At 43.9% G+C, this 16,549-nt stretch overlaps 1 protein-coding gene across 2 annotated transcripts in view; it reads left to right on the top strand.

Annotated features, from left to right (window-relative positions):
- Positions 1-16,210, top strand: part of KIAA1217 — a 102,044-nt gene extending 85,834 nt beyond the window's left edge. For both annotated transcript variants that reach the window (XM_082498971.1, XM_082498972.1), the window contains 6 exons: positions 3,863-4,017; positions 4,628-4,774; positions 8,180-8,299; positions 11,786-13,474; positions 13,936-14,058; positions 14,817-16,210. In XM_082498971.1, coding sequence (XP_082355097.1) covers positions 3,863-4,017; positions 4,628-4,774; positions 8,180-8,299; positions 11,786-13,474; positions 13,936-14,058; positions 14,817-15,311 — 2,729 coding nt within the window. In that variant the 3' untranslated portion in view covers positions 15,312-16,210. The remainder of the gene's footprint in view (positions 1-3,862; positions 4,018-4,627; positions 4,775-8,179; positions 8,300-11,785; positions 13,475-13,935; positions 14,059-14,816) is intronic.
- Positions 16,211-16,549: the final 339 nt, after the last annotated feature.

The following is a 16,549-nucleotide window of genomic DNA, read 5'->3' as shown; positions in this document are numbered from 1 at the left end:
TTGCAATACGGGGAAATTCATATTCAGATGGTTACCTGCGCTGGCATCTGCAAACTGCCACAGAACCTGGCCAGTTTCTGCAGTCTGCTAGCACTCCAGGAGCTCACTCCCAATCCCGTGAAGGAGCTTTCCTTCATCTGTTTTAAAATGATCTGGTACCGACTTCACTGAGTTCCCCATAGTTCTAATATTCTGCAATTTGGCAAACGACAGCTCTGCATTCCCTTTATAAAATCGTGAAGGCAGTAGATAAACCTTGATCGTATCTAGGAGGTCTCAGCCTGCCCCGTGGGCTCCAAAGTGCAAACTTGCAGCCTTTCTGGTCTCTCCATCTAGGCCAGCTGCTCCCTCCCCAGGCTTTTTTCAGTTGGCCTTCTCTAACTCCACTGTGTCCTTCTGGAGCTCTGGAGATCAGAGCTGCATGCTGCACTCAAGATTTTAGCATGGCAAGGTTGTAAATAGCTGCAAAACGATGCCCTGGGGCTTGTGTATGCAAATTCATATAGAATTTGGGAAGAGTGTTTTCAGATCCAGCATTTTGTTCTGAGTGCACCTTTAGCCCTGACAAGTTGTGTCTCCTTGGATGTTTCACAACATACATGTTTAAAATAAATTCTGTTGAACCTCATAAAATAAATTTAGAATTCTGGCACTGTTCAGTGAGGTTACTGGATATCGACACAATTATCTTGTATAATGTCTGGCGTAAATAGAAAATGTCAGTGAAAACAAATACCATATGGGTGCAGTGAGCTGTGACATCTTAAAAAGTGCAGAAGACAATAACAGAGAAGTTTTGTAATTCTCACAGTTAACTAATCCACTTCTAGAGTACAATTTTGCACAGTGTGTAGCCAGCAGATTTAAGGAGAAATTTGATGAGATTGAGACATTTGCCTTCTGTTGTGCATAATGAATCCTGTAATAGTAACATAAATAAGGGAACACCAAACCTTTTTCTTACTATTTGATTAAATATCTCCCATGCCACCCAACTCTTCTATGATTCAAGATGAAAATTTCAATATCAGTCTGCTGTAGACTAGATAACTGAGCAACATAAGGAAAGAGAGACCACATACCTACTAATATAGTGCATAAGACATTTTGGCAATAAATTAGCAGAGTCCTATGTTGGCTTTGCTGCAGAAGCCAGATAGATCGCATTGCCAGAATACATTGTCTCAGCTATTCTCCACACAGAACCCAATTAAGAAACTCTTTTTTTCCCCCTGCAAAGCACAAAACAAAGTGAAATTACACACTTTACACAATTTTGCAGATGACTCTGTAAATACTTCTTTAATGTCTTGACTCTAACTCATCTTTGTTATCAAGATGGTTCTATGAAAAATATGGGGAACGTCTCTAGCATGTACATTAGAAATTGGGCTCCTTTACTTCTCTTTGTGCCCTCATATGTGAGAATGCCCTGATTTTTTGCAAGTCTTGAGTGACCGCTAGCTTCCATTAAAGACAGTTTTCTTGTTAGACTACAAAGGCTGTCTCAAGGCAGGCATTATTATTTTGAGATTGTTTTACAACATGTTGGATTTTTTTGGTGCAAGTAGAAATTTGTATTGTGGGGGAAATTAATGCCAGTATGGCTGTGCCTGTTGACGAATTCTTCAATTTAGTGAAATGGCTGGCAATGAAGAACTCCCATTTTGTTCACAGAAGCACTGAGCCCTTTGGCACCAAAGAAGGTTCCATAAAGTAGCAATTTTGATCATGGTTAGCCCTGACTGAGTGAATTGTACTTGTCCGTTTACTCCTCCCTGTGTAAATAAGCTAGAAAAACTCAACCATAAGAAAAAATAAAAAAGTATTAGAATAAGGTCTTTTCCTCATCTTTTCCTCAATTCTTTTCCTCCAAAGTTTTTTTTTCCTTCCCATTTAGATTGGGGAAATAGAATTGTTTAGTAAAGAAAATAGAAATCCAGCTTTGAAGTTTTACATCTTGCCCTGTGTTGTTGCATTGACTGTGAGCAAACCCCATCATGACCTCTCCTTAACAACTCCAGTTAAGGGATGTGAGGGGATTAGCCTTTGATAGCCTGTGCACCTGCCACTCACTCACAATTTCTCTTGCATGTGTTTCTCCTTTTTATTTCCCATTTTGAAGATGGAAGTGGATGAATGTCTCACAGATGTGAAAGAGATGGTAGCAATCATTCTGTCTTTGTGCCTTCATCTAGCCTTGCTCTGATTAAGTGTGAGAAAAACTTTGGTGTTCTTGCAGTCAGAGCCGCTACCAGTTTGAGGGTAATGGGTTGAGCCCATTAAAAGGAGTAGGGATTTGCACAGGCCGCACATTATGGTCTGCTAAACACCATCTGAGAGAATTACTCTGATTTTACAGCAGCGGTACATCTGATGTCACAAAAAACTTGGTGGTGTGTATTGACCAAAGAAGTGGTCTAATGTAAAGTGCACCTGGAAATTCACTCTTGTTGCAATCCTGCGAGTGAGTGCCAGATAAGCAGGGAGTACAACAGAGTATTTCTTTAAGCTTAAGCAGTTTCAAAGAACATTCGAGCTAAGAAGGGAACAGAGATGAGGCTGGGTCAGACGAGGGCTCCTTCTAGCCCCAGGGGCCAGGCAGCGCATCGGAGCAGCCTGACACAGCCTCGGGAGTGCGCAGTTATGCAATAACTTGCCCAGAGGGAATACTTAGCCCTGAACAGCTGGGTAATCCCAAAAGCAGGACGTTTTATCTTTCTCGGTTGTATTTATTCCAGCTGTTTATATAATGCTGAGTAGCTGCAGAAAGGTCATTCTCTCGCTCTTGAAAACAAACACTGTAAACAGCAGTGTGAACATGGTGCCTGTTGCCATGTATGATGCTTAGCCTGGGACCAGAAACACACAGGGACAGGTCATGAGCAATGTAATGCTGCTTCTGGGAAAAATGCCATCCAGTGATGGTGAGGAAGACGAAGTGGCAGCTGGGTGAGGAAGCATCGTGGCAGGGAAATACCAGTTTGAGAAACTCGTCTTCTTTGGAAGACTCTCCTTGGAAAGTGAGACTGGCTCTGCTCAGCTATTGGATTTAGTATTTGAATCTTAGTGGGTAAGCAAAATATACTTGTAGGGCTCTTATATGATAATTCAAAAGCAAACTTGTGCATTCCTGGAATAGTTAGTAGTAAGTAAAGTGAAAACAAATGCTGTCTTAGAAGAGAAGCGAGTGCAGTTGCCCTTGATGCTCCCCTGCCCTGCTCAGGGGCGAGAGGACTCATTGAACTGGAAGGTGGCATCTCCAGAGCAGTATTTACATTTTCCCTGTCAGCCTTTGTCTGAACATAGCTTGTTTTGTCCAACTGTAAGAGGGACCAAACTCTTCAGCTCCTCTCCTAGCACCTTGCCAGCAGCACCTCCCAGGCAGAACAGAAACGTGTGCTGGTTGCTTCAGAATTGCTGAGAATGACGAGGTTTGGTGTCTTTCTAGTAGCCACGTTAGTGACCACACTTTCAAAGGAGGCTACAGGGGCACTATCTGTAACCAGGTACCCAGCTGAACCTGTACCTTACATGCTTCTTTACAAGTGATTGATTTGCAGAACTGTGCTCTGCTGTCACACTTGTACACCAAGGGCTGAAACCCAGCCACAGTAACGTGGGGGACAAGAGTTTTCTTGAAAATTTCTGGATGAAGGGAAACGGTTTCCCTGTGCAAGTGCAGCATTGTCTGCTTTTGTTCAAGGCATTTCCACTTGAATACCAAATGTGTTTCTATTCATATATATTCAGGAGCAGGACCTTTTAAGACATTTTTTTCCTTTCCAGTTGAGTCAGGGATGCAGATACTTTTTTCCCTCTTTCATTGGTGCTCACTTTGTGCTGCTCTGTTTACTTGCAGAAGAAGTTCCTGATGGAGAGCAGGATAATGACAAACCAACCAAGTCTCCACCTCCTCCACCTCCGCGGCGCAGTTACCTGCCAGGTTCAGGACTAACCACAACGAGATCGGGAGATGTCATCTATGCAGCCAGAAAAGAGGCTGCTGGTGTCAAGGTTTGATGATTCAGACTCTAGGCAATCAGACCGCTGATGAGGGGCTGGCACAGAGAAACATTCCCAGGCTTGGGCTGTGTCTGTAAACCACAAAATAAGTTGAGACAGAGCTACGTCCTGGAGAGCTACTGAAACGGCTTACCAGGAAACACTACTGTTAGGCCAAATGAACAAGTAAGATTTGATCACTTCTGTTTACAGGAGTCTTGCTGCTCTTATCTCCTAGCAGTGTAGAAGACAAGTCACAGGCTGCTTTCATTTAGAGTGGTAAGAAGATTAAAAAATAAAAAAAGCCATGCCTTACACAGATGGGGAGGATCAGCTCAGATTTGAGAGTGTTTTTACAGAAATGTTGCAAATTAGTTTCCCTGGGCTTCCTTTCCCCATCTGTTCTGTTCCCTGAAGGAAGTGGAGGGAAGTACAAGTTAGAAAGCTTTTTAATCTGTGAACATGCTATCACATCAGCAATAGTGGTTGCTTTTGAACTGATGAAGTAGCAGTTTCCTTAAAAAGGAAGAGGGAATTACAGTAGTGTTGAATTTTCTGTGTTTGCTTTGCATCAGGAGGGCTCAACTATATTGTCTGTCTGTGCTTTCTCATCCCCTTGTAGGAAAGCAGTGACGATGCTGGGCAAATAGCACAATCCAAAGCCACTAAAGAGGATCAGGCACTGTCTCGGAGCACGGGACATGCTGTAGCATCAGCTGCAAAAGATGAAGAGGAAGAGGAAGGAGATAAAATAATGGCAGAATTACAGGTATGCCCTTTGGGTTGCACAAGAAGACAGCTGTACCCAATATCACTTCTAGGGCCTTGGCAAAATTTATAGCTCAGAACATGAAGGAAAGTAGGTCTGCCAGTCTCACCCAGTCCCACTTTATTGCACTGGGTGGTACATGTTTTGTAAGCACGACCCAAATTTTGTTCAAGATGACTGGAGCTGAGAAAGTGGTCGAGAATGCAGGGTTACCACTGGACAATCTTACGCACGTAGATGGGACAAATGAAATATCAGTGTGCATTAGGTGTGATTGTCCCTGGCCTAGCAGTTCTCACTCAGTACCAGACCAGCAATGTGCTGAGAGCCCATCATTTGTGTTAACATTGGTGGGAACCGAGAATACGGGGTCTGCTCCTGGCGGGTTGTGCTCACTTGTTCTGTGCCATGGTCCAATGTTTCCCAGAGTCTTTGAACACTGAAACATTTGCTGTTCCCTGCTGTGTAACTGGTACATTACTCTGCCAGTGTCATGGAAGTAGTGCTCTCTTGCTGGTCCTTTGCTTGATAGCACATAGACCAGTTTAGTTCAATGATGGCAATGTCTCAGTAAAAGCCAACTATTCCAGCTACCATCAGTGAGCTCCACCTTCCCAGGGGCAGCCTCTGTCCTCTTCCACGCTTGCATGAGGAAAGGAGTTGTGGATCAGCTTCACTGGCTGTAACTTCTGATGTTGGGGTGTTTCAGAGCGCTGCCAACAGCATGAGATGATCCCTGCTGTCCACCTGCCGAAAGGTGGGTTTGGTGTTGCCCAGGGACCATTTGCAGCACAGGACGCATGGATATTAAGCAGTAACTGTTATGTGTGATGGGTGCACCCTGCCCCTTTGTTCAGCTCTCAACCACCAGTGCTTCAGACAGCTGCTTTGCAGAGAGCGAGAGCAGTGGTTTACTGTTATCCCCCATTTGTGCGCTAATGGCTAGTGCAACAGGAGAGCTGGGAACAGTGAAACTGTCGCATCGTCTCCTGTCTCTAGGAAAGCCACCTGGCTGCCTTACAACTGGTGACAATGAAGTGGAGGTTAAGGTATGGAAAGGGGCACTAAGGAGGAGAAATAGGCATGGTAGCTCAACAGGGAATGAGTGTTTAAACGCTTGTTTTGGGGACAAGCAATGCTTATTTTAAACCAATAGCAAAACACCAGGTATATTTTAGAAGGTTGACAGAGTACCATGTTTTAGAATGGGCAAACTGCTTACTCCAGGAGCTATAGGCTCATTAGTTTGATATCAGTCACAGGCAGAATAATGAAAAATCAGGTACAGGATTAAATCAGCGAAGAACTAAAGGACAGACATAAACAGTTATGCTAGTAAACACAACATAATGGAACACAGATCTGTCAAAGCGAACACCACACCCTTTGATCAGGTAACAGGTCTGACTGCTTAAACTGAATTGTATACCTGTAAACATTTTTGTAAGTCATTTGATCAAACATCATACAACATTTGGATAAAAATCTGGCAGCGCAAAGTATACAAAAAAACCCACCCCTATCGTAGGACAATTGAGAGCTGTCTGGCTCTGAAAGTGCTGCCCTCGATGCCGTTGTTTATAGTCCGATCCCATAGGGATCCCAGTGTCACTCTGTATTTTCATCAACAGCCTATAAATACATTTAAAATCATTACTGTTTAAATCAGCTTAATTCAAGCTAGTGAAGTATGAGAGCAGGGAGATGATAGCAATCACTTAATGGCCACAATACATTTACTGAAATATAAAGTCCGTATGAAGAACAACAAAATATAGGCCAGACCACAACTGTATGTCTTGGAAAGAAATTGGAGTTGCAGTAACAAATTGACAGGAGGTCCCAGGTCAGTGCTGTTGCCACAAAGTTAGTGTCTGCTTTGGGTATAGATGTGAGAACAAGGAGTGTTTTTATCTCTGTGTACAGGATCAGTGAGATCAGCACTGGCGTAGTGCGTCCATGATTAAATATCCAGGGGTCCCCCATTTGAAAAGGCTGTTAAGAATATGAAGGTTCAGAAGAGACTTGAGTACAATGTGGAGGTGCTTTCATGGGAAGTACCTTTTTAATCTAGCAGAAAAAGGCATAATAATCAGCTGCTGTAGCACAAACTGTATTTGGCACTGTTATAGATATTTCAGAGTGAAGGTGATAAATTAACAAATTACCAAGGGAAATAGTGGTTTCTTTATCACTTAAAGTCTGAAGGACTTTGAGGATGATTTTGTAGATGGTAAGCCTAACTCAAAAACACATCACTGGTCTGACAAATGGATAAGATGGGGAAAGTCCATATCCTGCGCTTTGAGGAGCAGAACTACTTTTTCTAACAGTTCCATGTCGTCTTAGGTACTCTGGTCTATAAACACATAACAAATAGGATGTAATGGAAAACCGGAAGAAACTGTATACCCTGATTTTTGCACTGGATTTTTTTATAATTGTTACTTTTCTGATTTTGCATAAACGTGCAGTACATATGAGGAGTACAATATTTAAGAAACAGGCTGGATTCTAATCTGTAATTAGGGCTATTAATTTCATGACAATTGCCAGGAATTAAATAATTTCCCTAATACATGGTATAAGAATATAATCTTCTTGCATGTCATGGTGTGTCTGACTCCTGTAAGCACTCGTCCCTCATTCCTCTGGCTGGCAGAGATGTCCTGCCTGTACATCTCACTGAAGGCAGACCATGTCTGTAGAGGCCTGCAGAAATCCCAGTGATGCACACTTGCAGCCAGCACTGCACAGTGGTGGCAGTGATCGCTCTGCTCCTCTGGATTCGGGAGCCAGTTGGATAGAGAAACACAAAGGAAGTGAAAAGAGAAGAGCAAGATAAACGGCTGAAAAGTCCGGGCCATGCCCTGGGGTACACATGGTGGGAGGCCAGTGGTCCAAAAGCCCTGTGACAGTTGAGACTGTCACCATCTGTGTTAGTGAAGACTGTGGCAAAGGCACACGTCTCCATGTCTAAAGTTTTAATAACAGTTTCTGCGGGGAGAAGCGGAGTTATGTAGCTTGCATGTTTATCGGTCACTAGGAAGTAGGTACTGTTGCAAGCCCAAAGTTTGTCATGGGCTTCCTACTTAAGTTTGAATAGTTTGCAGCACCTCTGTGTGCCTTCTCTCCCCATCTGTAAAAATAGAAATCAAGCTCATCTCCCTGCAGGGAACATTGAGGTCAGCATGGTGAGTTAGAGTGCAATCTTGGCAGACTGGAGGGGATGCCCTATTTCTCTTAGTCTGACAGTCTAAAATCTCTATTATCTCATGAGCTTGTAGATCATCTTGTTGAGCTGTGAATGTTAAAACCAAATGCTTTCTTTGTAGTTGGTCATCTCCAGGCATTTCTGTGTAAAAGCTCTCGGTCTCCTGATAACCTGCAGTATTTATTTCCTAGGCTTTCCAGAAGTGCTCTTTTATGGATGTAAACTCAAACAGTCATGCTGAACAGTCCAGAAATGATACACATGTTAAAGACATAAGGCCTGGGACTTTAATGCATCACAAGGAAAAGAAGGTAACAAGTGGCGTTTGTAAACATGCCACCCGGTTTTGACATAACCTTCTTTCCTTCAAAACTAATCTTATATCTTGTGTCCTGTTTTCTCTAACCACCACCCACCACTGCCCAGTGGCTTCCTCTTTTATCTCAGTATGGCTCAGAAATGCTCATATGGAATGTTATATCAATCTATATTATGTGTCTCATCAGCAATTATATAAGGGTTGCATTAAGTTTTATGATTCTGTGAAATCAAAATTAAAAGTGGATCCATCAGTTTCCACTACAAGAGATGCTCATACTCCTCAGAACATGCTTCCAGTGCTGTTCTGGCAGTGGATGGTGAAGCATCTCTCCTAAGCCTTGTTCTTGTCTTGAGGAGAATTAGTGGTTCCTCTCAGTCTCAAGAGCCACTTTAGAGAATTTCTGCTTTATTTTGCTTCATTTGTTGGTCCCAGAAATAGTTATTAGATATTCAGAACTCCCATGGAGTTTATTGGAAGACAGACTGAAGGCAGGTGGGCTGAATTTGCCCTTAGGCTGAAAGTCAATGCCCAGGATTCACTCTTCTGCCATGGAACTTGGAAGAGGTGCCCCATGCCTGGGCCCATACCCAAGTTGGGGTGAATTTCACAGCTGTGTTGGGACTGAGGTTGCCAATTGAGCTGAGTGGTCTTAGTGGACAGCCAGTGGGTAGGATGAAGAAATGGACAAGTATTTCTGCCTTTGCTGATCTCTTTTTAAGTTTAAGAGTAATGAATAGAATCATTGCTGGGTGTAGGGGGTCATGCAGTCATGACAACTTGTCAGTCAAATGTGAGTTTGAAATGAAGGGGGATATGATGGGGAAGAAAACACAGCTCTTCAGCACAGTGTTCAACTTTGTCATGCGTTTTGTGTGGAAATTGCAGTAATACCTTCACTGATATAGCATCATGAGTAGCTCCCCAAGGATTTTTATGGGAGACATTGCACTTCAACTACATTTAACAGCAACTGAGGCAGGGAGAGAGAAGATGACTTTGCCAGGTCCCCAAGGCAGAGAAGAACCCAGCTGCCCTAACCACGGTGAGCTGCATCTGCTTAGGGCACTGCAGTTGTAAAGCACAAGGTGACACCTAGATGGTGGTATCTGATGTATTATTATCATCGAAAGCCCTACGTCCCCCAGAAGGTTCTGCTGCCAGGTCAGGGCATTGCACACAAAGACTTGGCCTTGAGCTGCCCAAACAGCAGTTCTGGTCTAAGGCTGCAAACACCTGGCTGGGTGAGGGTACAAGTTCACGGGTATGAGTAAAAGGGAAAAACTGCTTTGTTGTAGAGTGTATGGCAGTGTTACAGATTGAAAAAAAAAAAAAAAAAGTGTGAACATATCGCTCTTGGTTCTCATTACTACTGGTGTCAGACTGAGAAGATCATACTGTTACACGAAAACCTGGGTCACCGCTCAAGACGCTGCACATCCTGTAGCACAAATGTTTCTATGAAACGTGCTGCCAAGTAATTGCCATAAACTGCTATTTGTTGGAATAACACAGAGTCCAGGAAATTAAGGTTAATGAGATCTGTTTTTGTCATCTGACGTGACAGAGTGTTTATTGGCTTTAAATATGGAGCCTTATGGTCATGATAAACTCCCAGAGGAGATGAATTTTGTTGTGGTTTTATTTTTTTTGTAGAAAGGAGGCAGTTCCTAAAATGAGATCTAGTTTACAATGACAGCATGACATGTTGCACTGATGCTTGGAACAAGCAGTGAAACTTGCTAAAAACATCTAAAGAAATGGTAACTCAGTCACTGAGTCAGCATATCCACAGGCAACAAGTGCCATTACATGGCCCGGCCTAATTCTGGGAGCTCTGACATGTAATGGGACTGGAAGGCGCTTAGCAAATCTGGGTCTGAGGTACCATGAGCCCTGGCATGTTGTTCTCTTACCAGCTCTCAGCACGAAGGGCAGACATTGTCAGCCTGACCACTGATGCCTCGCTGGCTGTGGCTGGTTTGTGTGATAGCTCCTCCTTATTTAGAAATATGAGGGACGTTGAGGTACCTGTGGAGCAGCTGCACAGCCTTTTTACTGCTAATAAGCCATTGTAGAGGTGGACTGTGACTCTGATCTAGTGCTGGCTTGCTGCTGTGTTTTGACTGTGTGTTAAGTTTTTTTTGTTTAAAATCCTCAGACAGTATATAAGAAAATATCACATAGGATGTAGAAACTGTACCTTGTGAACCTCCGTATGTGTGGGGAGTGCATGCAGTGGCCAACATGTGAATTTCTGTACCGTCACTCTTTCATCTCAGCTGGGAGAAGAGAACGATTCTCCTGACTGGTCTTCTGCACGTCTTGATGCGCATATAAGTATAATCGGTCCTTCTGGTGTGTTAGGAGTCAGCTTCTACTCTCAAGCAATGTCAGCAGTAACACTTTTGGCTCACTGCCTTCAGGCACTTGAGGCCAGATCCATTTCCTTCTTGGTGAGCCTTCTTTTGACTGTAGATATCTCTCTTGCTCGTTCATAGGCATGGTGTCTCTTCAGGTCATTCCTTCACCCTGACGACTGGTGTTTATCCCAAGATGTCACTAGCACTTGACAAGCCAAGCCCCAGACAAAAGCCTGGTATTATGAAACAGCATCTCGGGGGGACCTCATTTGAAAATTAAAAAGTCCCTTTAAATTTGCATTGCTGGGAATATACTACTTTTGAGCTAGTAGGGTGCTGTGTGCTGTTCAGAGTTCCTTCTATAAGTGAACGCAGCTCAGTGTTTCATTCTGCACTTCCATGGGTGCTGCAGGGTGCCGCTGGTAATTTTGAAGGAGTACTTTTAAGCTGCAGCAAGGATTTAGAAATGCGTGGACTGTGATCATATTAGCTGTGATTGATGGAGCAGCACTGCTCAGGTGTGAGCAACATTAGAAGCAGCAGAATGTTGTAATTCGAAAATCAGCTTTTACCGGTACAAAACTTCTTTTCAAGGCTGGGCAGACTCTCACATCTGGCGCCCCGGTGAGGTAGCAAGCCGTCGCGGCCTGCTGTGAGCGCTTCTACGTCAGGCTCCCTTTGATGTGTCCCAGCAGAACTTAATCAGATACTGTGAATCTTTTCAACTTCAATCTTCCACAAACTAGGGATTATTTTTCTTAGCTGGAAAGCAAACAGGTCAAGGTAGCACTGTGATGGAAATAAGGTAATTAGTGTGCGTTTGCGTATTCTGGAGGCCTTATTAACATAGGAGCCCTAGACAACCCATGCTGGCCACATGCATAGCACCGAGCAGTAACATCATGCGCTGTTCTGCCAGAATTTGGAATTTTGCCCCAAAGAAAGACAGGAATCAGATGACAACTTCAGACATGCCTCTGCAGCAGTAAACAGAGTGGTGAGTTCACGAGGTCTGCACTTCCCCTGAGAATATGATGATTAATTTGGGGGAAAATAAAAAAGTCCTGTAAAGGTAACAGCCCTGAATAACTAAGTAATCCAACTTTCCCCCTTAGGTGTATGGGGCTACAACAGGATCTCCCACAGATAGTGACCATCCTAAAGAGAAGAGGGAAGGGAAAACTGAAGAAGAATTGGGTTCTGATTCATCCAGCACAGCTGACAGTAAAATTGGCTTTTCAATGAATGACAGTCCTACATTTAGCAAGGGTTTGTTTGTAGACAGTAGAGACTATTCTAAGAAAAACCTTCAGAACACGAGCACAAACCTGCCTGGTGTCAGTTTGCCAGAGGATGACAAACGAAGAGGGGCTCAAGATATTTTAGGATCCCATTTTCCAGCTGTTGAAACTGGAAAACAAAAGCCAAACTACAGACTCTCACGAGATGCTCACCAGGGCCTGCCGCAGGGTGAAGCCTTGCAGGGCACAGGCAAGCATATCCCCATCAGCAGCGTTGCCCCTCTCATGAGGCACACGCAGGAGGCTGTGGGGCCTCAACCTTCCTCACAGGAGCAAGAAGCTTCTGTGGTCAACTACAGTCAGGTTGTGCTAAGACCCAAAGTGTCTAGAAGTAACAGTGTGACCAGCATTGAAGAGACAGACTCTCCGGCTAGCTCGCCAAGTGAAGACAACCCACCTACAGAAAACATCGCCTTCATGATTACCAAAACAGCTGTCCAGGTCCTCTCGAGTGGGGAAGTTCATGATATAGTCAGCCGGAAAGGCGGAGATGTGCAAACAGTGAACATCGACGCGAGGAAGGATGTGGCGTCAGAGAAGGGTATCCCGGAGAACACAGACAGCGAAGAGCCAGTGGTGTGTCTGGACAAAAAACCCGTCATCATCATTTTTGATGAACCGATGGATATTAGGTCAGCATATAAGCGGCTTTCTACAATTTTTGAGGAATGCGATGAGGAGTTGGAGAAAATGATGACAGAGGAAAAGATAGAAGAGGAAGAGGAGGAGGAAGAAAATGAAGCACACAAAATCTCTGAGAGCCAGAAGGAAGAGCCACCAGTAGTTAATGACAGAACAGCAGTTGCAGAGTATTCAGCAGCTCACGGTCTCAACGAGCAGTACATATTTAACCTTCAGTCTTCCTCTGACTCTTCAGAAACCAGACCTCCTGCAGAGGAGGAAAGCACAAAGACAAATTTTAACAAATACCGTCAGATCTATGGGCTAAACACAGAAGCAAACTTGGACTCGGCTGATCAGTTTGGCAACAGGCAAGATTCTAAGAAAAAATTTAAGTTCAAATTCCCTAAAAAGCAGCTGGCTGCTCTGACGCAGGCGATACGGACAGGAACCAAGACTGGGAAGAAGACCTTGCAGGTTGTGGTCTATGAAGAAGAGGAGGAAGATGGGACCCTGAAGCAGCACAAGGAAGCAAAAAGATTTGAAATCACCAGGTCTCAGCCAGAGGACGGTGACAAAAGTCCTTCTGGGAAGCAAGAGGGACCCCCCGGAGCTGCAGCGTCCCTGTCTAGGACTGATGAAATTCGACAGAGTACATACCGAACGCTAGACAGCCTTGAGCAGACTATAAAGCAGCTGGAAAACACCATCAGTGAAATGAGTCCAAAATCTATCCCTGAAAGCACATACAGCTCTGAGGGAAGCACTGTCCCCTTCTCTGCCCAGATAGTGCCAGAGACCCCACCCCGAGAGCTTGTAGTGCTGGATGAGAGCCTTGCTGGCGTAGAGCCCCCTCCGTCAATCCCAGCCACTTCACGTAAGGTACCTTAGTCCGAGAAATCAAACCTCCAGCTGCTTTCTAAAATCTGCAATAATCACCATTAAACAAGAGGGTCTTGTGATTTGTTTGCTTCCTTTCAGGTGGCTTGTTTGGGCTCCCCATGAGGTGTCTAACAGCTAATAGACTGTTGGTTGGTTGGTTTTTTTTTTTAATCTGCTGCTGATTGGTGATGGGCAAATGCAGGGGAGCTGGGTCGAATAATCCGCTGTGTGAAATGACAAGCGTCACTGACACGAAATCCAGGCTGATCAGTAGCTGGGCAGTTTTCTCCATTTGATTCTGGAAATTAACACCTGCGGTGTGAAGCTCCTCAACTTTCCCTGCATGTATACTGTGGCTGGTTTTTTTTGGCGCATGGTGTGCAGTCTCCTCTTCAAGCACACCGGCACTGATGACGCCTTCTCCTTGTCTCCCCTCCCTGCCCCTCCACTCGTTTCCGCAGGGTTCCAGCGCTGCCTCCCAGACAAGCCGGATGCCGGTCCCCATGGCTTCAAAAACTAGACAAGGAAGCACGGAGAAAGCAGGCAAACAGCACAAGCTGCAGGATCCACGCCAGTACAGACAGGTAGTTTTACCTTAAACCCGGTGTTTGGATGGACATTTCGTGTTGTTTGTTTATTTAAAAACTCCAGTAACTGACTGAGATTATACCAAATAACGGATGCCTGTCTTTCGAGTGAGGTCTAACCGGACGTCCTGGATCCTGGGGGCATGACAGTATCTACTGATCTTTTCACCACGCTTGTGCATGCATGTCTGCAATAAAACACCTGCTGCTTTTGTTTGTTTGTTTGTTCTGGTTTGGTTTTGGGGTTGGTTGGTTGGTTTTGTTTTGGTTTGGTTTGGTTTTGTTTTGTTTTTAAACTGTGATATTCAGCCCTAATTTTAAGATGTCAACTACCTGTTTACTTTCCCTGTGGTAAGTGCGGTGGTTCCTTAGGAAAGCTGGGAATACTTCTGTTCAGAGAGTCTTTACAGGAAGCCTCGGACACTAACCTGTCGGTGTAGTAGCTGCACATTAACTCTCCGGCCGGACATGTCTGTTCACACGTTAATAACCCAGAAGCATGGCCGATGTAGCGACTGGTCTATAACCTGTAGATCGCGCCTTCTCACGAAAGCTTTGTCAGCTCTCTCTCTCTCTCTCTGCACTCTTCGTTGGGCACTTTGGGTTTTCTACCAGGTCCAGTCCACAGCTGCAAGACTTAGCTCAGGCCTCGAACTGTTAATTCTTGTTCTCTGTAGGGCTATTTTCCCAGGTCCTGTTGGTTTATCATGTTACTGGCTCGCTGACAAACTGTCTCCCGCCGTCTTTATTTGCAGGCTAATGGAAGTGCTAAGAAAGCTGGTGGGGACTATAAGGCTACTTCCCCTACCCTACCTGCTTCTAAGATCCCAGCCTTTTCTCCCACTTCTGGGAAAAGCAGCTCGGCACCCGCTTCTAGCGGTGACAGCTCTAACCCCCTTAATCCACCTACTAAATCCTCCATTCCCTCCTCTAACCTTCTCGGTCCTCAGACAGGTCGCATAACTTACTCTACCTCCCTCATCCCCTCTGTCTCTAACGGCTCCTCCAAGTTTCAGAGCCCCACTTACCCAGGGAAAGGTCACCATCTCTCCTTCTCACTACAGACTCAAAACGGCCGGCCACCCCCTCCTTCCTCCTCTACCTCCCCCCCCTCCTCTACCTCTCCCACCTCCCTGAACCAAGGTATGAAGAGCATCAGGACAATCCACACCCCTAGCTTCACCAGCTACAAGGCTCAGAACGGAAATGCCGGCAAGTCCACCCCACCCACGGCCAAGGAGCCATCCTAAAGGCTGAGCACAGCACGCGGGCGAGTTCACCGAGGCTTTTTGTTCATTTTCAAAGAATCCGCAGCCAATATTTTAACCAGGGAATGTAACCATTTTGCTGTATCGCTGGAGGCTTAATACTAATTATGTGCTAAATACTGAGTTACTACACTAGATTAGAGTGAAGCTTTTTTGTAAAACCGTTGCTGTTGTAATGATAAAAGAGCGTTTTCTTCCTTTAGGCAGCACCTCTTACAAAAAAGTGTGAAGGTGTGTGAGTGAACTTGAGTGCGTGTGCACAGCGGTGTACTGAGCATGGGAAAATGTATGGTTAAAAATTTAGTAAGTTGTTTTGTATAAAGCTATTTTTCATTATGGGGACTAGAAGTGAACAGAGATATACTAAAGTGTGATTATACACAACTGTAAAACTGAAACTAAAATATTTTTCTTTTATTTTGGTGTTATTTAGCTTTGTTACAGATTTCTATTTTTGTCAACAAATGTCATGGTTCCTTTCGAGATTTTTTGCCAAAACATTTTGATACTATTGTAATGTACATTTGAAAGTAGTATGCTGGACAGTAAACCTCTACACAAGAAACAGAACAAGACTGGTCTTAGTGTGTATGAGGCAACTCTACCTATTGCACTGCCATTCAGATGATATTTAAGAATTTGCCAAGCCAAGGAAAAAAAAGAAATAAATTGTTTTACACTTATAGGTAGTTGCTGATTACTTTTTTTTCTTAGCTTAACCCACCTTTTTCCTTCAAGTTTTATTTTATGGAGACCTGGTAACCCATTAATTAATGTATTGCATTGTGGATTTTAAAATGTACACTTCTGTACTGTTCTGTATACTGGCAGACTTTTGTACATATCTATAAATATATATAAATAAATAAATACTGTATGTGGCTGGGCACATGGAGTAGTTTTACCACACCAAAGTTAATTTTTATGCATGCTTAAAAATATATATGGGGAAGGGTTGAAAAAGATGGATATCAGTCAAATAGGAAAAAAAGCAAGAAGCTTGCATAGCTCATGGTTTTGTAAATAAATTTATTTGTATAACACCATAATGTAATATACAGAACTATGATAAGCAAAGATCTTTACAAAAATAAAGGGCTGCATGCTTATATATTTGTATTTTGTCACTAATAACTTTTATAATGGTCTCAGTTAGCTCTTAAGCTGTTTGCCCAAGAGCATTAAACAGCCAGGAGAAAAACTGACTTTATTTTCCCCAG

The sequence above is a fragment of the Vanellus vanellus genome (assembly GCF_965231255.1).
Source record: "Vanellus vanellus genome assembly, chromosome: 2".
NCBI classification, from domain to species: domain Eukaryota; kingdom Metazoa; phylum Chordata; class Aves; order Charadriiformes; family Charadriidae; genus Vanellus; species Vanellus vanellus.
Note: the sequence above shows the minus strand (reverse complement) of the source record. Positions and strands in the feature narration are given on the sequence as shown.